General features: G+C 44.4%; 1 protein-coding gene across 1 annotated transcript; it reads right to left on the bottom strand.

Moving 5' to 3' along the window:
• Positions 1-2,407: 2,407 nt before the first annotated feature.
• On the bottom strand, positions 2,408-25,380 carry LOC144094472 (A disintegrin and metalloproteinase with thrombospondin motifs like). The gene is made up of 13 exons (XM_077628401.1): positions 25,138-25,380; positions 24,966-25,055; positions 20,700-20,832; positions 17,534-17,617; positions 14,970-15,094; positions 13,894-13,968; positions 13,681-13,808; positions 11,097-11,146; positions 7,740-7,848; positions 5,486-5,647; positions 3,461-3,599; positions 3,257-3,364; positions 2,408-2,413 (listed from the first exon to the last, which is right to left on the bottom strand). Exons 1-13 carry the CDS (start codon positions 25,378-25,380, stop codon positions 2,408-2,410), a joined length of 1,452 nt encoding a protein of 483 aa, XP_077484527.1.
• Positions 25,381-26,832: the final 1,452 nt, after the last annotated feature.

Below are 26,832 nucleotides of genomic sequence, written 5' to 3' on the forward strand. Positions count from 1 at the left end.
GGTCACCTTTTTATTAGATATGCTGGCTATCTTATTCTTTTCAAATGGAAACGAAAACTGCCAGCTATTGCATTCCACGCATGCCTTACATATTGCACTTCTGCAATTGTCGCCCCGGTCGTAACGTGGCCACGTTTTTGGCGGTGTATACATTAGACGTTTTTGTAAAACCTATGTCCGTTTTGCGTCCAAAGCACTTTGTGCCACTCGCCTTATCTCTCCCAGTGTTCATTTAGCGTTGTTGTTGACATGTAATAGGAGAGAGAGCGCCCTATAAAATGTATAAAAGCTCAGGCTCTTTGTTTGTCTGTCTGGAATACTTGGAAGGCTCAAATGTTATTGCAAAAAGCGCACATGAAGTTCTTCTGAAGCTGACTACTGGCTCTGCAGTTTCTAAAGAATAAAACTATGATTTTTACAATTACTATTTCTGTGCGGTCGAATTTGGGTAGTCCACTTTCTCAGCATTCAGCGTAACTAGAGAATCCTGTTAAATAAACAGAAATTGGGCCCCACTTTCGTACTGTGGCACCTGGAATCAACTGGACTCTTCTGGTTTTCAGACTGCTTTTCTTGACACGTCAATGAGACTGTGGATCTTGTAATCGCGGTACGCCCTCTATATGCGTGCGAGAGACTAGCGCTATTCGATTTCTTTGCGCGTTTCGGGGGCAGACCGCTATCAGAGGGCCAAGTACTGTGTGCTTGGCCGGAGACTTGGAAATCTTCGCAGGCAACGCGGGCGCTTCTATGTGTTTTGCGCAAGACGGGTTTATACTCGCGGTTTTGATTAGCCGTGCTCCTCATGTGTAATGCATTCGCACCTCTCGTGAATTGTTGGTTGTTTTGTGTCAAAGACCGGCAGTAAAAAAAAAAAAAGCAGCTTATTTTGCAGAATTGTGGACTGTAGTGGGCTCTTTGACTGCAGTCCTCCATAAGCCAGCGGTTAGAATCCAGCTCGACGGATGAATTTTTTTTCCCCGGCAACCCTTCTCAGTTACACCTGCAGGGATAATGCGAGGTTGTTTGTCTCGTCCCCCGTCGATAGTTGAGTTGGTAGAGTGACGACTGGGCTTTGTGGTTGCAGTCATCCATAGGTCGCTGGTTGTTATTTGACTTGTCAGAGCGTTTTTCTCAACGAGTGAAGAAAGCACTGGGTCTGGTCGATAGCTCAGTTGTTAAAGCAGTAGATTGCAGTGAGTCGTCCAGTTACTGTCTCCTTGCTTAATAACGAAAATAGCAGGAACTGCATAATTGTAAAGTGTGGATGATAGAATCCCGCCGCTGTCAATACAATTGAAAGAAGGGGCGATAAGGTTACGAGCTTGGTAAAGAAACCTCTACTTCGGAGCAGCAAGTCGAGGAAAAAGACGAGAGAGGTCTGGTTAAGAGATTCCAGAAGGAAATTATTGTACCGCCAATTATCAAACATTTTTCGCCATCTACGATTGAATGGAACTGCATCAAACCTGAACGGCTTCTTATGGTGAACGAAGAGGTTGCTTGTGGCCTTTTTAAAGTCATATTCTACTCTTTGTTGAAGAAACATGAAAAAACGGCTTACTGGCTATGGAATTTAGCAGCCTATTTCAGGGTCACTTTTTTCATTCATTTAATCTCTACTACATCATTCATCACACCTTCACCCATCATTGATGCCCCGGGGGAATAAAATTTCACCTAAACAAAATTCAGGGCCGCGAGATCGAATCCCGGTCCCAGTGGCCACGTTCATGTAGAGGCGAAATGCAAATACGCCGCACGAATAAGTTCATGGGCTCTGAATTGCCAGTGCATGTAGAAGAGCTCCAGATGTTAAATTATTCTGAATCCCTCCATTAAGGCGCGCCTCTAGCCCCCGTGCAACGTCGGGATATTAACGATGATATGTGGGCATTAACGTCCCAGGGGTGCACATGAGAGACGCCGTAGTGGAGATCCCCGGGGTAATTTTGAGCACCTTGGATTCTTTAACGTGCACTGACATCGCACAAAACACGGGCACTTTTGCTTTTTCTCCTGTATCGAAATGCGGCGGCTGCAGCCGGAATTCGGTCCTGCTGTCTTGGGGCTCAGCGTCCGAACGCCACAGCCTTAGTGCCTCCCAAAGCTTAAGAAAATGCTTTTGTTGCAAAACCTACATAAATAAAAAGATACAATAGGGAAAAAAATCTCAACGAATTTTATTTTGCTGGTTTACGTCGAACAGTAGATTTCAGAAACATATCTAAAGTTGTGTTCAGGCGACGTAATAGCCGTCTCTTGAACTCGACACACTTCCCGAGAACGCAGTGCTGGGAAGGAGAAAATGGCAGTTATCAGTGGTGCATTGCGGCTGATAAGAGGATGACACACACAAATGAATGAATGGGAGGGCTGAAGGAATTATATTATCTTAGGGTATGTCTCATCCCTGAAAAAAGACGAATAATAGAAAAAAAGCAAAGTGCAAGGAAAAATATACAATGATATGAAGGGCCCGTTATTTATTACTTAAGCAGAAAGGAGTCAATAACGAGTCGTCAACAGCGGTTAACTACTGATAGCTGCGCAGTAACTTCTAGTAACTTTTGAAATTGTCCCGTTATTTTCTAGGTTTTTAAGAAGCCAATGGCTTAAAGCGAGAAAAATACAGATTATGGAATGATTATCTTGCCACTGATGAAATGTGCAATGCAACATACTCGCAGTGAGCCTCTCGAAGAGAACGGTGTTCAACTGCGCACACACAGGTTTAGTGCATAAATAATTGTTCCTTTTTACAAAAAAAAAATAACTTTCTGGAGACCAATTTGACTCGAATTTAGCATGCAGGATGTGCCACATAAAAGTTCAAATGCACACATCAGCAAACCTTCTGGCAGATTGGGCGTATTATGTCTGTCATGAACCGAAACATGCGCAAGAATTCCTTGACCTGTGCGACTGTTCCCTCTAACGCCACGTTGCGGGACTTGCAGCGACACAAGTGATTTGGAAACTGCCTCTGTGATTGTGTGGACTTGAGGGGAAGTCTGAAAGTCGACAACTGCAGCTCATTGGAGGAAGGCCGGTCACTTTTCAGAAGAACCGGCACAACCACGTCTCCACGCCATGGGACAGGCCACAGCGTTGTTCTCATTTATTTTCTAAGGGCTCACCACTATTTGGCCATGGTCAATTTATCAGATCTTTGCGCACAGAAAAATTTATAACGCTTAAAGTACATCAGCCCTAGATCCCTGCGAAACATGCTAGCAAGGATGTACGCACTTACTTCTCTTACGTTTTTAAGCACGTCACAAGACGTGCCGTCCACAACGCTGATCGTATACCGGTCGGTTGCATTCTGGCACCGAACTCGGCAGTCTTGCACGCCATATTCCTAAGAAAACGAATAGTAAGTCACAAAAATAAAACCGGGCGTCTTACTTGAATTTGGAAAGGCACATGACGTTGTGTACTAATTTATTATAAATACCTTATCATAGTGTACTCCTAACACATATGGGTAGACTCTTCTGCAAAATTCCTCTTGCGTCGTGTGGGCGCCTGGGAGACCAGTTTTAACTATGCGCTTCTTGAACCTTGTTTGTGTTAGACACTTCGAGCTCTCCTTTCTGAAAAATAAATAAATAATAAGAAGCTCGGTAAAAAGTCGCAGAATTTTTGTTCTTCGTTTGGAGCGGAGCTTTAACGCATCCACTCCACACCTCCTCCCTCTCAAGCACCCGCGTACTCTAGCCAACTTAACTCACCTGCATGCATTCCAAGAAGGGTTGAAGCCTGCTCGAATGCTTAGACAAGGACTTCGGAGAAAACATAACGGGACACATGGCAGGCTATACTAGCAACGCGTCCAGCTCCTTATCTAAACGTTCAGGCTGGCCTGGACGATTGAAGCAAACCAGGTAACTTGGACCGGAGCTGTTCTAGACATAATTCCCTCGACTACCAGGATAACGCACGAAACCAGAAGATTCTTTCTGAGCTTTCCGGGCAAAAAATGAATCCCTGGTGCAGCGCTTGCTTGGGGTTTATGGTCCCTCTCTCTCTCTCTCTCTCTCTCACACACACACACACACACACACACACACACACACACACACACACACACACACACACACACACACACACACACACACACACACACACACACACACACACACACACACACACACACACACACACACACACACACACACACACACACACACACACACACACACACACACACACACACACACACACACACACACACACACACACACACACACACACACACACACACACACACACACACACACACACACACACACACACACACACACACACACACACACACACACACACACACACACACACACACACACACACACACACACACACACACACACACACACACACACACACACACACACACACACACACACACACACACACACACACACACACACACACACACACACACACACACACACACACACACACACACACACACACACACACACACACACACACACACACACACACACACACACACACACACACACACACACACACACACACACACACACACACACACACACACACACACACACACACACACACACACACACACACACACACACACACACACACACACACACACACACACACACACACACACACACACACACACACACACACACACACACACACACACACACACACACACACACACACACACACACACACACACACACACACACACACACACACACACACACACACACACACACACACACACACACACACACACACACACACACACACACACACACACACACACACACACACACACACACACACACACACACACACACACACACACACACACACACACACACACACACACACACACACACACACACACACACACACACACACACACACACACACACACACACACACACACACACACACACACACACACACACACACACACACACACACACACACACACACACACACACACACACACACACACACACACACACACACACACACACACACACACACACACACACACACACACACACACACACACACACACACACACACACACACGGCCTCTCTTTTTCTCTTTTCCGGGGTCTAAGGCACCCGTCGTGTGCGCCGCTACTAAACCTCAAGTGGAAACTCGCTCCTTCAGCAAAAGGCGCTGTTAGGTGGAGAGGTAATGTTTGCTGGCTTCGAACGCATATTTGCATATTATGACCAGTACTCTGTGTTCTCTTCAATGTCCTCGGCACTTATAATTTCGCTCTCCATATACCTCTGAATCGGTTACTTCTGTTGACTGGCTATTCCTGTATATGACCTTACGCCCGGGAGCATGATTTGTGTGGCAGTGATTGGGTTCACCTTTAACAAAAAAAAAAACATTCCTGTGGATTCTCATATTTAGTCTCTGGTACTAAAAGTTGAATGGTGATGATTAATTTCTGTGCTTGTTTAGGTTTACCTTGCGAATTTTCTCATGTCTTCTTGGCAACAACTCGAATATCGGTACTTGTTTTCACCTATCCTTGTGTGGCTCATCAGGTAGCCATCGCTGCCTGGACATTTCTCTGATCCCCTGAGCCCCGGTACAGTCGGCGGGGATCCATCATCTGCGCAGCCTAGGCTGGGGTTAGAAAATGCGAAATATAAGTGAAAAAGAAAAAGTGACAGAACGGTTACCACTGTGTTACGCGAGATTCAGTCACAGTTAAGGTATTGCTCTTTCATGATCTGTTTAGGTAGCGGTAATGAGAGTGAAGTCATATCTATAGTTCTACAGCGCATTTCATGGTTTTCCACACAAACAACGTTTATCGACTAGTCGCGCGGTGGCATTGACGACCCCCTCTTTAGGCGGCGCGCTTCGCAGCTGCCACCGCAAATGTACCGTGCTATATTGCTCCGGTCTCGCTATACTCTTCCGCCTACTTTCACGGTAACCACCCTTCGGACGCTCTCGTCATGCCGTTCTGCTTCCATGGTAACCTTCCTGCTTCCAGGGTAACTACGTTTCGGGCAGTTTCCGTGGCAGCCACACACTGCTTGCGCATTACGCTCTCCCCATGCCTTTCTCCTTCTCTCACCATACCCTTGTCATACCTTCTTTCGCCCTACCACCCTCCGTGTGGTTCTCGTGCTTAGCTTCCTCCGGTTACGATTTCCCATGGTCTTGCCAAACCCCCTTCCTTCCATGCAGACAATCCTCCCGTTGACGATTCGTCCGCTCTCGCCACATACCTTTCCTGCTTCGTGACAGCTCCCGCGGCAACCGCCTCTTATGTTGCGCCTTTCTACACTCTGTCTGTCTTTATGGAGGACTATGGTGGCTGTGCAGCCGCAACAGATATCTTCCAGTGCTTTTACACAAGACACTTCTACACCCTGATTCGGGAACACCTGCATGAATGTTGAGGTTTCGATTGAGTACAGTGGTTTTTCGCACCTATGAAAGCTATAAACTGGATGTTTCAAATTACTCAGTACAGATTTTTCATTCAAAAGGCGTGGGAGATACGACAATGCGCTTAGCGCAGGTGAATTCTACATCTTGCGGACATTATCTACCAGATACAGGTATATAATTATATGAATAATTAAATTTAACTAATCAACTTTTTCATTTAGATTTTAGGGGCCAAGATTATACGGCATAATTGAAGGCTGGCAAAATCGAAGGTCAGCACAGTTTTGAAATTTTCTTAATCGGAAATGTGGTTCAAAATATTGAACGCCAAAAATACTTATGTGGTTATGTGCACTTATGTGGTTCATCCAAAAGGCGCAACTTGAAGTGTTACATCTGGCACATCCGGAAGGCTGGTGGAAGTGGATCACGAATAAACCGATTCAATTTGCTACGCGAGTGGCACGCAAGAACTTAGCATAGCCTTTTTGGGTCGGTTTGCTTAGATCGAACTGCCAATGTTTGGATGCATTTTTTACAGCGCAGATTCTAGCCGCCAATTCCTTGGGCTAAGAGTCCACGTTGAGGACCGTAGTAAGCAGCGGGTGGCTACCATCCTCAGGGGGTTGCAGGTGGTTAGCATGGAAGGAGGAGGTGATGGCGCCCTTCAGTCGGCTTGCATGGCGTGCACAGCCAGCCTCTCAGCCAAAGACGACGATAAACCAGAAAAATTGACTCAGGCGATTCTTCACAATGAGCGATTAATCTGGTAAATGAGTTTCCTCTGTCGCGGCTGCTTTACGCACAACTCGAGGAGAGGCTCAGCAGTGCCGGCGCCAGCATCCAGCGATCCCGCTCCACTCCCCCGTAACTCCTCCCACTGATGTTACCACATTCCGAAATGCATGCATAGATCTGGTCATTCAGAATCGGGCACTGGCCCAACACATCGAGCATGCCACTTCTCAGATCGCAAGGCTTCCTTCATGACTATTAAGGACAGTGACAAGAGTGTTACACTGAACAGAAAGTTTGCCAAGAAAATACAAAGTCTGGTCTATAATTCTACATATATATGTCGTTGTAAAATTCTTTGCCTTAATATATAAAAAATTAAAACATCTCAGCAGCTGCGGTGAAAATTCGCACCACCCAATATCATAATCCTCCAGTAAGTTGTTCCTCTAACTATCATAAGTTTTGCAGATCCGCACCTGTTTCAAACAATTAACGTAGCTTTAGCTAGTCAAATTAATACTTGGCATTCAGAACTAACGCTCGTTTTTATGGGAGGCGTCAGCCTAGCACTTACGTGTGTCCTACTTCGTGAGCAAACACGGAGACGCCGTAGAAGCTTGGCGCACGGTCTTCGCTCATGGCTACTTTTTGATCCTGGCACATCCCGCCAATGTACGCATAACCTGATTGAGGAGGACAATTTTATTAGACAAAGTTACAATTCTTTGTTACCTAACATACGTCTCGAATGTATAGCATACTTTTACAGCGCTGGCTGCTACACGAAGGTTGTCCTGAATTCGCATATAGATCGTCTTCATCCTCACGCTTGTGCGAACACTACACATACGCTGAGGTGTTGAGTAAAAGCGCCCCTCAACAGCCCAAATACTGATTCCGCAGCGCGAAAGCAGCCGGATAGGGGGCAAGTCTACTCTACCTTGGACTTTCCCCTCTGCCGAAAGTCAATTTGGGCAACCGAGTTCTTGCCAGGGGCCCTATCCCGGACCCTGATGCAGAGTACGCCTCCACACCTCCACGGGTCCTCCCAATCATTCGTAGGCTACTCAGGCTACCTGCGTTGATTCTATGGCAGTTCAGTGGCAGCGGCAGTCATGCGTGACGTCATTGTTGTGTTAATCATTTCGAGAGCGGCATCGCACTCATCACTCGTCGTGCACTGGTGAGAAGCAGAAGTGTTTTTTTTATCCTTTACCGTCATAGTTTTACGCTCTGACGAGTTTCTATGGACACTAGAAGAGATATAGAGCGAAACGAGATTCCATTTACTTCTTTAAGCTGAAGCGAATCCTACAAGTCCGTTGCCTTCATATCGCACTGCGCAGAGATGGCGCCTGAGGGCGTGGTGTTGCGCGAGCAGATGCGTCTGAACGTTCCGACTGGAAAAAAAGGCATAAACCGGCTGCCATTGAGCGCCACTGCCTTGCGGGAGATGTGCATTCGGTCGCAAAGGAAGAGGTGCGCAGCGGAAGTTCAGCGGTGAGCGCTTGAAGGCGACGGTTTTAAGAGCGAGCCGTCATTTCGTCTGCACGCGGCGCTTGTCTGGCTTCGCATGCAGGGCGCCAAGCAGACGAAGCGTCTTTGCCTAACGTAACCTTGTCGGCTGCCATCACCACGAACAAAATGCGGGCTGGTTGTGGAGCGGTGAAGCTGGTGTTACCAGCCTTTATCGGCCGCGATGATAACCTCTGTGTTGCATATCTCTATCATCAATATTGTCATCTAGATGAGAATTAGTCTACTGGTAGCCTGAAAAGGCGACTAGGACAGCCTGAATACGTTTGGCCAAGAGGGTACGTTGCTGTTGAAACAGATGAAGAACAGCAGTTTGAGCTACAGCGCGTGCAGTGTTTTGTTTTTGCAATGACGCGGCCTTTGGAACACCGCTGGTGTTCTCGACGAATTGCGGAGGTCCCAACCATCTACATATCGCTTTCACCGTGCCACAGTCCTGTGCGCACCGCAGTGATGCTAAAAATATTCTTGAATTTTAGAGTGATATGCAAAACAGACGCACAATCAGTAACTCTTTTCCTTCTGAATTATTATAATGAAGGCCTGCTTGCAAGTCCTGCACTCTGCCTCCTCTCTCCTCTTTTTCAGGATAAACACCGAACGGCGTCATTTTTTTTTCATTCCAGCTACGAAACTAAAGCAGACAACGCCTTGAGCAGCGCCTCCTATGATATGTACGCGCCATGACTTAAATGATGGTAGGAATTGGAATACGGGCATAATGATGGAAGGCGGTTCTAATCACAATAGCAATATGTTGGGCTAGTTGTTACTGCATACCAAAAGTAAACAGAGCGCAAAACAAAGACACGGGAAGACAGAGACGCGCACGAGCGCTGAATAGGCAGAGGCGTCATCATAAGCGGACGACAAGATAGGCTATCTCGGGTAATCATAGCAGCACTCGAGATTCATCATGCCAATGACCAATATATCCGCACATACTTTCTCTGTCTTGGAAGGAGTTGGAATTTTGGGTGACATGGCAACTGCTCAATCCTTTCCACATGTCCTTGCATTCACGAATAATTATTTCGCTGTTCTCCTGTTTCTATAATGGCCTTCAATCCCTTCTTTGACGTTTTAATGTGGATAGAATTGAAGAGCGCGACTTGCAGAAAAGCCGACACCGTCGTCGGCCTCGTAGATCGTGAACAAAAATTCACAAAAAAATCCACAAGTCCCCTGAGAAGCAGCATGGGTGTAAGGTGGGCCACCTAGGTCACGTGACCTTGTGGAGTCAACACAACGTGCCCACCAGATTGTGAGCAAACTGCGCACCTTGGCAGGCGGCAGTTATAGTAATGATGGTCGCTGAAGTTTTCTCGGGGAGAACAACCTGTGTCTCAGAGGCCCCACCGGTTGCGGCACCTGCCCTTGCAGGGAAGGGGCGCATCGCTTAAGCACTGCACCACTGCACGAGGAGTGGTATAAGAACTCCCAAGGGATCTATGAATGTTAAGTAGAGAATGACGAATTCTACATATATATGCATTAACCCATTAACGCTGTCACGCCATGCTTTTACGGTGGAGTTTAATTGCCCCCTTCAATTTTTTATTTGTTTATTCTTTTTTGTGCCTCTAGAATCTAAACCCTTTTACCCAGCCTTCTGCACGCGTGTTTTATCGTTTTAACTTGTTTTTACCTGTTCTTACTTGTTTTAATGTTTTTACCGGCCAGGACTCTACACAGCGTCGGTTCTTTTCGTTTTTAGCTAGTTTTGCGCTCTCATTTATAATCCTTTTACTTTGTGACACTGATTCCCGGAGAATATGGAGCGATCCACATTTTTTTACCCTTACTGCTGCCTATTGATACTCCTTGTTTCGAAATAAAATTTTCAAAAGTTAATCAGCGCTCGTTTGCGTCTATTTCTTTGTGTCCTTGTTTAACGCGCTGCTGTCTTTCAGTACGCCGTTATAATGCAGTCCGTCAAACATGCTGCCAAGGCGCATAGTGAATGTCTACGACCTCAAGAACGTCAGCATATGCGACAAAATTGTCTAAACTCAAGTAAACTTGATTTGCTCACTTAGTGGCCGAGATGTTGCGTGTGTGGGTTCGCCTAATACCGAAAACGATACAAAATTCAGAAAAGTACGCTATTGTGTATTTTTATACTGTTTTGTCATTTTGCTTCTTTATTTTCTGCAGTCATTCTTTTCCGCTTTTCTCTCCTTAATCCCCTCCTCAACGCCGAGCAGCATGTCAGCGCTGTTTCAACGCTTGGTAATTGTTTCGTTTTTCGTTAAAGAGCTTCTCTCTCGCTATATTCTCAGCAGCATACACAACAAGAATAATACACTGCTTTTTTAAAGATACTACTTGCGTCTATGCAGGAGTGCAATAGCATAGTAATATTGCACGCGTACTTTAAAGAAAACCAGCGTACCTCCAACCCATGTTTCAAGTACGTCGCCGTTGTAGAAAGCCATGTCACGTCTGAAATATATCATGTGTACACACTTGTTAGTGTCCGCATAAAAAAAACAAAGACGTATAAGAATGTCCGTGTCTTGTTAGCGCTAGTTACCATGTCGGAATGCACATACCAACTAGCCCAGTTAAGAACATAGCGTGGTGTTGGCAAGAGCTTCGTCGTCGACCATAGCACTAGGAGAACTACAACTGGCGCGCACGTATTGCGTACCTACTTAATTGTTCCTCTCAGCTCCAATTTCGGCCGCTCGAAGTATCTGGCATCGTACACACTCTGGCTGCCAGCACCTTCTGCTTTTTATTACGTTAGGCCTGGCGATGGCTCTGGCGTCGCGCTAGCTGCGTCGTTGAATTACACTGAGTATCGGCTGAGGAGAGAGGGAGGGTTTTCAATTTTCAGCTCCCCTTTTCTCAGGCGTGAAGCTGAAAACAGGAAACTAACGAAAAGGCGAAACTTAAACTTTGAAAACACTCAGCTGCAACAGTGCTCACAAATTCTTTTTCTAGGTGTTTTGTTTCAAGAAAATCTCTCTTGTAACTCGCATGTTGATCAGCTTCGCAGTGATCTTTGTCGGGCGGTTGGCATTTTAAACAAACTGAGATATTAACTCCCGGCGTCCGTAAAGCGGCAAATATACTATTCATTAATACATTCCCGTTTAAGCTACTGCTCCCTTGTGTGGTTAACGACGACGCAGACAAATCGAGATTCCCTCCTTGCAATTCAAAAGCGGGCATTACGAGCTGTTGGGAAAATACAGTTATTGCGCAGCTGCCGGCCTTTGTTTAGGTCTTATGGAATATTAGAAATAAGTAAACTGCACACATACAAACTATGTCTCGAAATATTACGCCAGTACAAACTAGACAAAATAACCTTCGAAACCACCTATCACACTAAACTTAGCACACACGAACTTCGAAAACAATGTATGGAAACACCTCGTGTACGCACAAATTATGGTTTTCAGAGGTTAGGATGGCAAATTCCTGACTTAATTAACCAATACCCTATTATTCTGGATACTGCACGCACTACCCCCTCTATACGTAAATACAAAATGTTAATTAAAGCAATGCTCATAAATGAACCTTAAAGATAAAAACTTAACGTATACCTCTCACTAGTGTATGTTTTGTAAATATTGCTCTGGTCGAATTCTGGTTAATGTTTGCTGTGTGTGTTTTGTAAAGCCAGTGTTTTGTAAAGATGTCTTAATATATTGTGTAAAAATACTGAAAGTGTGTTCTATTATGTAATGCTCTTCTTGATTTTGTGTAGCCAGTGGTGCCGCCTGTCATCCGGGTGGCGTGGCCTCGTCAGGCAATGTATGCCTTTTGCCACGTCACCCTGGGCAACCTCTTCGTTGTCTGAAATAAATTTTGAATGAATGAATGAATGAATGAATGAATGAATGAATGAATGAATGAAAATTGATAAGAGCGCAACGCATTAAGGAAAGGAAAGTGACAGGGGCAACTTTAAGTGGCGGAAAGAGAGAAGCGTGAAACAGAGTACAAGCTTTCGTGCGGAATATGTTAGCGGAAATAGGGGAGGAAATGAATTTTGGTGGAACATAAAGCGTGGAAAACGTAATCGATGATCAGGCAGGGTAACTGAGTGAACTGTAAGAAGAAGTTTTGTGAGGGTGGACACTGAGGCAAGTTGGTAGCAAAGGTAAGAATATTCGTTGGCGTGTGGAGGCCGTGGCTGGCATCGGACAAGGTTGATTGGAGACAAATGGGGGACGCCTTGCACGTGCACTGGAAGCAAGTACGGCTGCTACTGCTCATACTGTATGACGCCACAAAGGTGAGCGCGCTTGTCTAGAGCGCTCGAGCAGTGTTCTGACGCGGAAATGAGGGTAAATTTAAACGCAGATTCTTTGCTAATGTAATGTGGTGGTGCCTACGCGGTTTGTATATCTCTCTGGCGGCGCTCGAGCGCGAGTTTTTTTCTGTCAAACTCAGTACCTGCTCTAAAATTTCGCTTCCTTTCGCTCTCGCAGCCCTGATCGAGCGCTCCAAACAAGCATTCTCACCACTTTACTTGCGTATGCGCATTTACCTTTTAGTGTGCGCATAGCTTGGAACACATTGAGCCATTTAAAACGAACATTCCCTGCAGCCAGTTTGCCAATAAAAAAGAAAGAGAACAGAGGCCTACTCTAACTACGAAAGCAACTTTTTTGTGGCTGTCCTAAAGTTTTATCTTGCAAGAAATGCCGAATAAATTAAGCCTAGAATGTGAAAATGCAAATTACGAGAGTCTATGTGGGATCACGTGGCGCGGTAATGTAATGAATGTCAAGCATTCACGGGAAGTCAAAGCTACACGTCATAGTGCACTGTTTCTCATGGCGATAATAATCGTAATGCCTTGCCTTTAATATGGCTAGGGATATTACCTGAATGAAGTGAGATATACTTTTCACTTATTCAGTACATTTGTCGTGTGTTGCCAATAACTCTTTGCCTATTCACCGCTTGAAACCTTTATAATCATCGGCGGGTAATGATTAATGACATTTACTTACCCGGTCAATAAATACAGCAGGTCCGAGTTCTGATATTCTATCCTTCCCTTGTAATAAGTTTTGAAATTCTCCAATGTCTTTGCATCCAAAATATGGCCGCTTGTTAACTTAGCTAAATATGGTTCATTCTAAAGAAAGGAAATTTCCATGTCGGTCATCAGCGCGGTCGCAAGAGTTAGTCGAGGATTCCCTGGTACCCAAAGTAAATAATACCTCCATCGACACCGTGATTCCCACCAATCGCAGCTTGATTTTGGGATGTTGAAGAATCTTGAAGCGTAGATTCACCTGTTAGACAAACATGCGCAAAATTTCAGAAAATGACTTCGCAATTGAGAGCAGTTTCTTTTATCTGAGCTGAAATAAAAAATTCTCGCGCAAACAGCTGGAATCAAACCTGCACGATGGATCACATCTTTGCCCATGCGCAAAACGCGAGAGGACTTCGACACAGAGAATCTGGCCTTTAACGTGAACGACACAAAAATAATAATAATAATAATTGATTTTTGGGGAAAGGAAATGGCGCAGTATCTGTCTCACATATCTTTGGACACCTGAACCGCGCCGTAAGGGAAGGGATAAAAGGAGGGAGTGAATAGCGCCTTTGCAGTCTCTAACCGGAGTCACAGCCCCACGTCGCCGAGATATAATACAAGCACATTCCAAGGGAACCCTGTTTTTGTTGTGTAGAGAGAGTCTTCGCTTTCCTATCAGCTTTACTATCGATGGCGCAATGCAAGTCGGTCACCAGCCTCCTAGAATCCTGATCTCCCCCACGTTTTTCGTGGTAACTAGCTATGAAAAAAGGAAAGGCGGGGTAACTGTCTCACTCTCAGCCGGCGAAAGTGCATATGCGTTTGGTCGTATGCTGCAGAGTATGTTGACTGTGGCCGTGAAATTATATGAAAACGAAATAAACTTTACTTTTTGGGATTAACATGAAATTTTTCGATAAATATTTTTTTTGGAATACTGGACGGCATAAATTAAGTTGCTCGGACTTATACAGTATATCGTAACAATAATAAAAGTCGCAACTGTACAAGTTGTTTTCAGTCGTTGCATATTTTTCCATAAACCCACAGTGTGCGTTCTGCTTCGCAGCACCCATCTGACGTCTTTACCGGCAGTAGCATGGAATGGTATCAGAGAGCCAATGCAGTTATCGCTAAAGAATAATGGCATTCCTGACAGCCGGTTAACGCTATAACGACGTCAAGGGCGGGATGAACAATGAAGGTAAATTTTAATCATACACAGGGAAAACATATGTAGGATATACTTACCGCGTTTAGGAATACTGCAAGGTATGACGTTATAGCCAGTTCATCCCACCAAAATACGCTCGCAAACATTGTATCTACTACAATATAAATTTCAGGGAATATAACTTTCGGTAGGCTTCCATTGTCTATGAGGAAGAAAGAGCTAGACATAAGGAAAATGTGCTTATCTAACCCTTCATACTGATTACTGTAACCGAAAATTCCTGGTCATTCGTCTGAGAGAAAATGACTCGGATTAGATTAGGTGTCGAAGTGAGAGATAAATATGTATTGGCAACATGACTTGAAATTAACAAATGTACCCCCGATAAGTTTTGGTTTGTGTTTGCAAATTTTTAAACACAGAATCATTACAGCGCAGTCCCCATTCGCCCTGTTTCGCGAATTAAGGCGCGCTCACATTAGCGGGAAAACGCGCAACGCAGGACGTTTTCCGCGCGCCGCTTCCCGCACAAGCCGGTTTTTCTCCCGCGGACAGCCTGCTGTGCCGTCCCGCAGAGCGATGGGTTCGGTTTTCCCGTGCCGCTGACGAGAACAGCCAATGGGTGCCAACCGTGAACCGTGACGTCGGTCCCAGTTCAGTGACCCCGTCGGCGGAGGCGGAGGCTGCGCGCGTCCGGCCGGCCGGCCGGCCGGGCACTCGGCGGCTGCTTTGACAGCATGAACATGCGACTTAAGACGGTGCAGAAGCAGCGAAGAAACAAGTAACAAGTACGTTTACCGTAGCCAGCAGCTCATCGCTCGAACCAGCCATCCTCGAGACAAAAAGGGCGACGGGAGGGGAGCTGGCAGACGATCAAGACGACGCGGGAAAAGGGTGCGCTTTCCAGTCTTCTCTGGTGTCACGTGACTATCCCCTTCTCTTTCTGCTCGTTCGGGTCCTCCCTCAGTGCCTCCTCTCTCCACATTCCAAGACAACGGCAGCGAGAAAACGCGCGCAGTGTGAGCGTCATTCTGAGGAGCTGCGAGGCAGCGTCGACGTTGACTCTGTGCCGCTGCGGGAAGCTTCCCGCTAGTGTGAGCGCGCCTTTATACATGGTGCAACGAAATATGAGGCAGAATTTGTTACTATGCACATGTTTTAAGAGATTGACGTCATCTTTATTCCTTCACAATGAAGGAAAGTGGAACGAATGCCTTCCGAAGCTCACTGCAGTAGAGATACATGTGCTGGAATTTTAGGCTCCAGCAGTGAAATAAACACACACAATACATATACTTATACTGCCCGTTGCTACTGCACAAGCATTTACCTCTCATTTAGAGAAGTTCATGAGCAGACCCTCCGTACATCACGCATGAAGAGCCTAGCTTTATCTTCTTACAAGTGCGAAAGAATTTATATTAGACTCGGGTGCATGACGTCAAGTTACTTATGTTTTCTTACTATATTAGTTACCTGCACAATTATGCGGAACAGGATATTGGTTTAGCCTTGAGGAGAGCATGGTCTTAATTGTTTCTAGCAGTAAGCTCGAAAACTTCTTTTGCGCCTGTTTTTCTTGTCTTCACGTACCTATCGAGACAGTGATTGGCGCTGAATTTTAATAAACTAATGTACTTCAATGGTCGCACTCCGGCAGGAAAGGACCCCTGACAACATGCAGGCAGCTTGAAGATAACTGCGGCAGGAGAAATCATTCGGCTGGGTAGGACAGATACCCATCAGAAGATTATTGCTTGCTACTGTGCATGAAAACGCAAATATCTCTTGGCCGCACATAGAACATAGAACTCTCACAAGGAACTTAATGAGAAAAAATGAGGACTGGTGCGGTAATACAAAACCCTATTTTGGTAAACTAACAAAGTGCGTTTTGAAAGGCTTTGGAAATAAATTTCTGGAACTGCGATAATCATCAAACGCGGCGTAGTTTACTACTTGGTGGACGTAGATTTTCAATGGTTTTACTTTGGTGTTAATTTCGCTTCAACAATCAAAATCTAATGAAGATGACTTAATTGCGATTAATCATTCGTTTTAAAGCTGCGGTTGACAATCGTCCATGGCAGCGCGTTAGATGCTCAGAAACCTAGCCCCCTCCCCCCAAAAAAAATTGAAAATGAATTCAAACGCTGTTATGGTCTTTACCTTAGACAATGGATACACGCCATGGAAAATGAAATATATTATGGTAGTTGCGAAATAGGAGAGATGGAAGGAGTGTTGAAATGTGCGAAAAGTCGCCCTCATATTTCAACGCCGCTGCGCACAACGCCAGTCTCTGGCCTTCAGGATTAGATACACGAATCGCTGCACCTTCATTCCGACATGGCATGCAGAAGGTTTGCGTGTCGTGAACGGTGCTTTGGGCCAAAGGCTGCGAACTTCGCCTGTGCTGTTTTGCTAATCTTCTGTTGTTGCAGTCTGCTCGCATAACAACAGCACAAAGGTTCACTGATTCCTTTCAGAATCAAACAATACAATGCAAAGTCGTAACGATTGCTGTATAGGTGATAGTGCTTCGGTCGAACCGAGTTGACGAGATCTCTGAGATCCCTAGCGACTTTTCTCACCGCCTTGACTTCAAATCGCTTAAGCCAGAAGAAATGCAGCATCCAACCTGAAGCCTGCTGGGCCTCTCGACTCTCTACACTGAAATTTTGATGGCTTGAAGAGTTTTCGTCGGCTGCGTGGTATCTCGTCCCTGAAATAGATTTTGTTATATATTGAAAATTAGTTGAAGCACAGCAAAGAATATGTCATAAATAAGCGATGATGTTTGATTAGCGATGGGTTACAAAATACGCAGCGCAGCATGAAGGGAAATACCCAAAAATGAGAAGCATATTGTTACGTGGCGGCCAGCCGAAGAAGGAGACGCGATGATCGATGGCAATGAGGTGATATTTAATGGCCGCTGGCCAAGCGCGAGCGCTCTTACCCGCGCCACTGCACAGTTCGTCGTCGTCCTCGTCACAATATTATGGACAGACGAAGCAGAAGAAAATAAAGAGCATGGAAGACTTCCACGCCAATTGCGCTGTATGCAAAAAAATATGTAGCATGACTTCACGGAAAAATCACATTAGGAAGCCCACCGCCTTTGTCTTTACTGCGTGTGTAATAAGAGCTCCGTGAAAATTAATTAACTACCTACCGGAATAGTATCCCATTGCGGTATTTCCAGTGCACTAAATGGACATTCTTAGAAGCCGCCTTAGTTCCTACGTGACCTTAGTAGAACAGTCGCATTATGAAACATCGTTCTGGCGCACTAAAAACACGGACGAAGGACTGTGAAGGACTGCGACTGTGAACCAACTAGCCCAGCTGTCTACGCTTAGCTTAGTAGAACTACAGTTATAGTCAGCAGTTTGCCTTCTATTGAAGACTATGTTAGTTTTATAATATGTGTTTATAAGAGCCTGTGGCTTGGTTACAAACTAAGTTTTTTTAAACATTCCAGCAGATGTTTGACGGTAATATCATAAGTGTATGAAATGATTCTAACTAACAGAGCTTGGTCCAGAGATGGCTTTCGGTCTGCAACAGTGTAGTGCGAAAGAAATGAAATCTGCTTTTGCTGAAGCGACTAGGTTGGCAGAGCGGAGCATGTCTGGCCTACATTTCTCTAGCTGGCACAGGTTTTGAATGCATGGTGCAGATATGCTACAGCCATCTTTGTTAGTCAGACCCGTAAAGTAGAAAATGCTAACGACCGAGTGTCCGCCTGCAGTCCTCTCTCGATTTTCTTTGCACTGGGCGCTGAAACTTCGGCAAGGAGGGCATAATAAAATTGGAATGGGAAAGGCGTGTTAAGCGAACAAATCCGAAATGACACGTGTACAGCAGCAAAAGACAAAAGTGAACAAATCAAATGTTGATAGTTAGGGCAAACATTTGATAAACGTTCTGAACTAAGCAAGGTTCCGGAATTTGGCATTGTTTCGCAAGAAATCGCATTAAATATATGGAACAATGGTTCGCTTTTTCCAAGCGGCATATAAAGAGTATGGAGCGAAGAAGGGCATTTAAGGAGGGAGGGAGTAGTTCCCGTTACTAAATGGGAACAAAACGATTCAAGACGCCAGACGCCTAGAGTAACATATAAATAATAAAAAACCTTTAGGCGATCCTTGGTAGATTGTTTGAATGCGTATAGCAGCTAAACGTTCGGTATATCCGAGATTGACGCACTTAAGTTCGTTATATCCGAGGAAAAACACATTAAGTTCGTTACATCTACTGTCCAGATATGAAAGTTAGTTTTATACGAGGTATTACACGAAAGTGAGGTTTCATACTTAGGTTTGGTGTATCCGAGGTTAACACACTGAAATTTGTTATATGCGAGGTTAACAAACGAAAGTTCGTTATATGCGAGGTGTTTGTTATACCCATGGCACTATACTAAATTCGTATATGTAGTATGCTACGTTCGTTCGTAGCCACCTGTCCATCGCGGCCGGTGCGCCACTTGCCACTGGCTTCTGACAGACGGCGCTCGTTATTTTCGCTTGAATTGACCGCTCTAATGCGAACGAAATAAAACTGTAAGAAGTGCGATTACTGAGGAGATACTATGGTATGGTAGCTTGAGATTGGGTTAGTTTGAATAGCATTGTTCAAGAGCAGCGCTGCTACACGCACACAGTTAATGCAAACAGACAAGAATGGATAAAGCACATGCTTCCAACTGAAGTTTTTTTTTTCACTACAAAAGAAACAGGAAACAAAAATGGATATGTGGAGTTTGACAAGAAAAATGATACACGGATCATCAGTGTCTCCAATTGGATTATGTGGGACGTGCCCGCTGGCGGAATTGTATCCGAGCTCTCTACACCAATGTTCCTTTTTTGTGCTTATCTTTTCTTTTGTATCTGGCAGAGCCTGCATCCGGGATTTCTTCGTGAGCATTTGCTGCTGTCAAAATCACGGCACGTATCTTGGAGCTCTTTTTCCTCTGCAGTGGTATGAAATTTCAGTTGGTAGAATGCACATTTCTTTTCTGCCATCGCTAAACGTGTCTTGTAATTCCAAACAGCGCTGTTCTTGAACAGTCGTGGTTTTAATTGCTACTGATGATTGGATTAAGCTGGTTTGCTTATCTCTCGGCTTCGGTTCAAATACCACGAACTTGACTCGAATATGACAATCATCAAACGAAATATGTTTGTTTCTTTCTGAAAACTCGCTTTGCGTGCTTTTATGGAACATTGTTTTCTAATGCAGAGTGCGTTTAATGGCTGCATTCCGAGATTTGTTGTCCGCTGTTTTGGAGCAGAAATTTAATAAATGTGTCCGCACTGTAAATTCAGGTAACAATTAGAAGATACGAAGCTAGCTAGATGGTGGAAAATAGTATCTTCGTACAATACGGTCTTAACGGGTACGGCAACGGGAAAAAATTAGAGAAGAAAAACACACACGAAGAGTGGTTTCGTGTGTGCCTTTGTTATGTCTCTAGTTTTTTTTTTGCGCTACTGTATGCACTATGAACAATTAACATGCCCAACTTTTCGTCCATCAGTTTTAACAGTCGTTAAGGATGCTATTACTCGGATGTTATTATTAGAGATGTCACTACAGTTACATCCTCCCTTGACAGGCTGGTCAAGGCGAGAGGGTAACAGCCGAAATACTTGTTTTATCATCTGAACGAAATGCATTCTGCAGCTGACAGATTCAGCAGCAGTGAATCTGACTGCAAATTTTCTTGCACAATGAAATTTCTTTCAAACTTAAATACGCTGGAAATCCAGGCAAAAAAAAAAAAAACTTACTGCATTGTCTACTCTTCTCTTTTGCTGTGGGGGGAAGTTCAATATCATAAAGTGCGTGAGGGATTCGCCGGTCATCTGATCTGCTCATCCTTGCCAAAGGCTTTATACGCAGTGTGTCACTAAGTACTCCTTCCTGAAAATTAGCAGTGTAGGAAAAAAATAACTCAACTCAAGATCAGCGTTATTCACATACAGGCACCTTTATATTATGAGAAATTTGGCTGTTATCCCATTCTTGCAAATGTCAAAAGGCATGCCACTGAAAAAGACAGAGACGTAAGTTCTAGACAGTTCTGGTGAGAGAGTTTCAGGCTTGACGCGGCGTAGCTGTCTAGGCCATGTTGACTCACACTGGGCTCATTATACGTGTTTATAAAATTCCTAAATCGAGTCGGTTTTGCATTTTGTACGCTTAAACTGGAATTCGTTAACAAAAATGACATTCGTTGTATTCAGCGAGTACATAAACCCTTGATACATTTGAATACTCTGTGTTCGCGACATGAATGTTCTAAATGTAAACCCTCCAAAGGCTCTGAAATTAAAGTAGAACGGGAGGTTTTGGCGTCATCGCCTGACTCCTGGCCACACTGCAGTCATAATAGCCTCACAACGGCTTTGCTGCATTTTTCGACAAAAGCCCTTTGAAGATGGTTAGAGAAGCAGCAGACGCAAGTGGCTCAAGGGAGTATATTGTTCATATCATGAGGGAGGAGAAAGTGCTATTTAAGCATTATTAGGACCTTTATCCTGCCAATATACTTGACTTGTTACTCCAGATTTTGGTTCAAAAGATGAAGTCAAGCTCATGCACAATAAATGGACGCCTACACATACATACAGAGAAATTTCAAGGTGTGTATATAAGACCAGTGTACTCAACTCTTTAACGCGCTACGTACGCAATTGTGCACAAAGCGAACTCAGCTTTCCGTCAGTGTGTGTTATACCTGAAATTGATTTCATTGTTTTGTGTGATTTTAAGGGCCCTTCATGCTGTGACAGGGGCAATCTTTTGTACCATCTAGTGAACACAGTAAATATTTTTTCACAAAGCAGTGACATCGGTAATACAACATCCGCCATTTTCAAGCACATAGATTTCGCCATCAGTAATAATGTCAAAAATTTTCTGCTAATTTCTGGGGTCAAGTGCATCTTTGAAGCAGAAAGCGATTCCACGACGCCTTGGGTATTTATCTGAGAAATCCTAACATTTCTGCGTTATAAATTTACCCATTACGGCACATTGAATGAAATTTTGTACATAAGTGTCAGAAATAAGCGGTACGTGTTTTGCGTTCGAAAACTAACGCACTGAATTTGATGACACCTGGGCATACTATTAAGGCAGAAAATTTTTCATTTGAATAGAAACAACGAATGGAGCGTGAAAGGGTTATTTATTTATTTACAAATACTGGAACACCTGCGCTGGCTCGCTGGCTATGGTGCTCGGATGCTGACCCGAAAAACGCTGGTCCGATCTCGGCCGCGGATGTCGTATTTTGATGGAGGCGAAATGCTAGAGATCAGTTTATTGTGCAATGTCAGTCCATGCTAAAAAACTTCAGGTCGTCGCAATTATCCGAAGCCCTCCACTATAGCGTCCCTCATAGCCATAACCCCAGAAATCAAAACAAATTAAACCATTTACAAATACTACACGTCAAATTGGCCCACGTAGGAGAGGCATAATAAATAACTCAAGAACATAGCTGGCAGAATACAGAAGCATAATGCCCAGAAACTGAAGAACAAAAAATATATACAAAAGGTAGGAAAAACCGTGGCAAAATATACAGAATTACACCCTACAAAACAAACAAAATTTGGTTTATGCGGGTTTATGGTCCCGAAGCGACTCAGGCTATGAGGGATGCTGTAGTGAAGGGCTCCGGCAATTTCGACCACCTGGGGTTCATTAACGTGCGCTGACATCGTACAGTACACGGACCTCTAGAATTTCGCCTCCATTGAAATTCGACCGCCGCGGCCGCGGCCGCGATCGAACCCGCGTCTTTTGGGCCAGCAGTCGCGCGCCATAACCACACAGCAACCGCGGCGGGCAAACGAAATTGTAGGAATTTATATTGAAGCTCTTTTACATAGTAATTCGATTCAATCTCTGTTACCGGCAAGAAACTCTAATCTGCGTTGGTTCTTGGGAAGACACTACATTTAAATTCTTTCGTTGGCGCAAAAATTGGGATGGTGTAATGGTGAGTTCGGTTCTTTGCGCAATAGATGGCTTTATAGAATCAATAGAGTTTATATTTCTCTTATCTGCAAGAATCTTATGTAAAAACACTAACCTGTTAATCTTTCTACGCGTTTCTAGTGTACGAATGCGGACTGTTTCATCATGAGTGAAGCGAATCATGGTGTTCGTATTGAGATAAACGAAATGGCTTTTTTCTGTACTCACCCTAATTGAGATCGAGTAATGTCTTTTTTAGTATGGCAGTTCTAAATTACTTCTGCGTATTCCAGTTTGGACATAGTAAATGCATTATATGCAGTTAAGATTGTTCCAATCAGAGTCTTTTGAAGCTTCCGCCTAATAAACCTTTGTTTTCTAATATATATGTCTACTATGTGTGTCGACCACTAAAGAGTGTAAGTGTGACACCGAGGGAGTTATAGGACTCAAACTCCATAATTTAACCATACTGAAGCCAACAGGAAAAAAAAAATTTTGAGCGTCCTTTATCTAGCGATCCGTATAAGCCTCGTTTTTTCCGCCTTATAAGCTATATGCCCCATATCTTGCACCATTTGTCAACCCCTTCAAGCGTACGCCACAAAGCATGATCATCTCTAGATAACACCTCTTTAAAAATAGCACGAACATGCGCAAATAATCTGACGGGTACAATATTGAATCAACCAAATAATAAATATAAAAAAATAAAAGACGCCCTAACAACGGAAACAACCCATAGTGCGGCAGATGAACAACCTTTAATGTAAAATATGCCTGAATCCATTGAGTTATACTACGTGTAGTGCAATTCTTTCTAATTTAAACAGCAACGTCCCTTGTGGCACCGTACAGAATGCTTTACGGAAGTCTAGGAACATCGGTTTGACCGGAAACATCATGCACTCGCGAAAATTCATAACAGTAGACACAATATGAGCGACAGTCGCCCTGTTGCTCCTAAAATCATGTTGATAACTCATCTAAAAAGTAATGCACATAATTTTCTACAGCTTCCCACGAAAGCTTTAGAAGGTTTTTGTTGCATTGTCGCTGAGGGCAGAGCTCCGATGTAGACGCAATTCTCTAAGCGTAGGTAGCTGGGCTAGCTGAGCTATGGCTCACCTTTACAGCGCACAAAGAATACACGAACGGAGGGAGAATACACACCACAGACCCTGGATTTCGAATAATTTTTATTCCAGAAAAAGTAGGCCTTTATAGACACTTAGCAGCGCTGATGACCCCTAGCGTACGAATATGATTCTGGAAAAGGACGATAATCATAACCATTCATACCAGGTAAAAGAAGTAAAGGCTTACGTTTCCGGCAACTCCTGCTCATTCTTTCACATCTGCGTATTTTTCCTTCTTTTTAGGTGGCTGATGCGACGGAAAAGTTTGGCTTTGGATAACCTATGTCTTTTTTACCGAGTGTAACATAACGAGCGCTCGGAGTCGTCGGGAACTAACTTTTGTTTGTTCTTGCTGCTTTAAATGATTGTCATTCTGTCCACGAAAAATATTCGTGCGCTAGGGGTCACCAGCATCGAATAGTGTGTATAAAGGCCTACTTTCAGTGGAATAAAATCCACTTGAAGTCTAGCGTCCGGGGCGTCTACTCTCCCTCCGTCCGTCTGGTTTCTTTTGCTCTGGAAAGATGGGGTTTAGCGCTATGTTGCTCAGTTTTCATCGACCTGCGTGATGGTGCAATATGCCTGCAGACGAAAAAAAAAAGCGAAGTGTTCTACGTTTTCTAGGTTGACCACACGTAACTGTAAGAAGTGGTCAGTGTACAATATATCATGATGAATCAGGTGGATGCAAGTGCGCTGGTCCCTATACAGATTATACTCTAAGCGGAAGTCACAAGTTGGGTCGATCATGGCTTCTGCAACTTTTTTTTATTGACATTCGCAAAAATACAGAGGTGCTGTCATGCATCTCGGAAAAATTTCACCCCGAGTTGAAAGCAACTCACTGACGTGTGGTAGAAGCACAACGCATACTTGATTGGCTCAGCGCGCATCGGTGGGGGTGTTTTAGAAAAAAGCAGTACTTACTACTTTGACGCCATTTTCGATGTCGACAAGAACAGATGCCAATCTTTGCTCGTCATGGTACAAGTTTTTCTCATATTCATCCTTTTTCATCTGCATGAATGAGTTAAGGTTCGTGAAATATTTAACGTCCATTGACTCGAATCTTGCATGTAGTAATTTACTTTGTACTTACAAGGCAGTGTACTGGCTCACCATTGGAATGGTATGTGAAGAGAAAGTCGCTCAGAAACACTTCACTTCTTTGAAGCATGAGTGTTATATCTTGGTTTATCTGAACCACTTGTCTGCCATTATTCACTCTTGGTTCCAATAGAATCGGGTACACAATCCCGCGATCTGTAGGAGGAATACGACTCCACGTTACCAGTACAAGACATAAACCCAGCATTTTTAAGAACTCGACGATGTACTCCATGTTATTTCATAATATGCGAAGTGCCACATAACGAGAACAAAGGGGTCGAGCCGCCCCGGTGGCTCCGTGATTATGGAGCTTGGCTGCTGACCCGAAAGACGCGGGTTCGATCCCGGCCGCGGCGGTCGAATTTCGATGGAGGCGAAATTCTAGAGGCCCGTGTACTGTGCGATGTCAGCGCACGTTAAAGAACTCCAGGTGGTCGAAATTTCCGGAGCCCTTAACTACGGCGTCCCTCATAGCCTTAGTCGCTTTGGGACGTTAAACCCCGTAAACCAAACCAAACCAAACCAGAACAAGGAACTTATACGAAATTCCTAAAACAAGTGCTGACCGTGTGCACGTTCGGGTGACGTTTTCCTAGTTATCAAGTATTTACAACAGGTCGCGCCACTAGTAAATTTAGCATGATTCTGGCATCAAAAGGCACTGACACGAGATGATGCGAAATTCAGTACGCATACTGCGGCTATGTGTGACCGTTTCAGCGGCACTTCGTGCGCGAAGATACAAAGCCCCAGAATTTTCAGCTGCCAGAGCAACCATCCTTAAATAACAGGTCACTACTTCGCAGTAGAGGGAAGGGAAAAGAGGTGCCCGTTGGGGCATAAATGACGGAAGCCAACAGCCACCGAAATCAAAGAGAATAGCGGATGTTTTTTTTTCAATTTGTGGTGTTGATTAACTGGAATTTAATTGTGTAATTGTTTGATGACCTAAGGATAATTGGCTAGAAAGCAGAATAAAAAACGACCACATGCCACCGGTGGGATCCAGACACCCGACCTCCAAATTTCGCGTCCGGGGCTCTACCAACTCAGCTATGGCGATGGCTGTCCAATCTTTTGCTTTCGGGGGTATTTGTGTGTAGTGTAACCGAACCTTGGGAGTGTTCCCCAGCGCCACTCTCGCCCATAGTGGCGGACATAGTATGTCCTCTTATTACCGCGAGTGCCACGTAGGAACGTGATCGAATGGTGGGGGCGGAAGCTGTCCGAGAAGCCTCTTATGCTAACCTATGGCATCAAGACTGCCAGATTCGAGGCCCTCGTTGAACTGTTCAGTAGGCAAGGGAAGGGAAAAAGAGGTGCTTGTTATGACATAAATGACGAAATCCAAATGTCACCGAAACGCTGATTCTCGAAGATAGACTTGAAACATTCCTGCCGACCGCAGAAAGTACTTTCAACCTCTTTAGTTTTGAAATGTCACTGCCCTCTTCTCTGTCGTGACGTTTTATTCCAGGAATGAAAAGCTTTTGAATAAAATAGACTCGTCTTCTGGCTGTAGAAGTCGTGAAAGCTGGCTTCTCTGCTATTGTTTATGAAAGATTTGATTAAATAAGCAAAACTGCGCTACGTGCCATCTAGCAGCCTTTAGCTGCACTTTTCTTCGGTCTGTACGTAAACTTATGTAAAGTATCCAGAACGATTTATCATGTCTCTGTTGACG

Source organism: Amblyomma americanum, chromosome 6 (assembly GCF_052857255.1).
Source record: "Amblyomma americanum isolate KBUSLIRL-KWMA chromosome 6, ASM5285725v1, whole genome shotgun sequence".
NCBI classification, from domain to species: Eukaryota; Metazoa; Arthropoda; class Arachnida; order Ixodida; family Ixodidae; genus Amblyomma; species Amblyomma americanum.

What these genes read in the sequence shown, in the direction of transcription:
- LOC144094472 (XM_077628401.1), bottom strand. Translation starts at nt 25,380, where the DNA reads ATGGAGTACATCGTCGAGTTCTTAAAAATGCTGGGTTTATGTCTTGTA. An exon ending in GTGAGCCAGTACACTGCCTT is followed by an intron (nt 25,056 to 25,137) that starts GTAAGTACAAAG and finishes TCATTCATGCAG; the next exon opens with ATGAAAAAGGATGAATATGA. An exon ending in GAATCACGGTGTCGATGGAG is followed by an intron (nt 13,809 to 13,893) that starts GTATTATTTACT and finishes TCCTTTCTTTAG; the next exon opens with AATGAACCATATTTAGCTAA.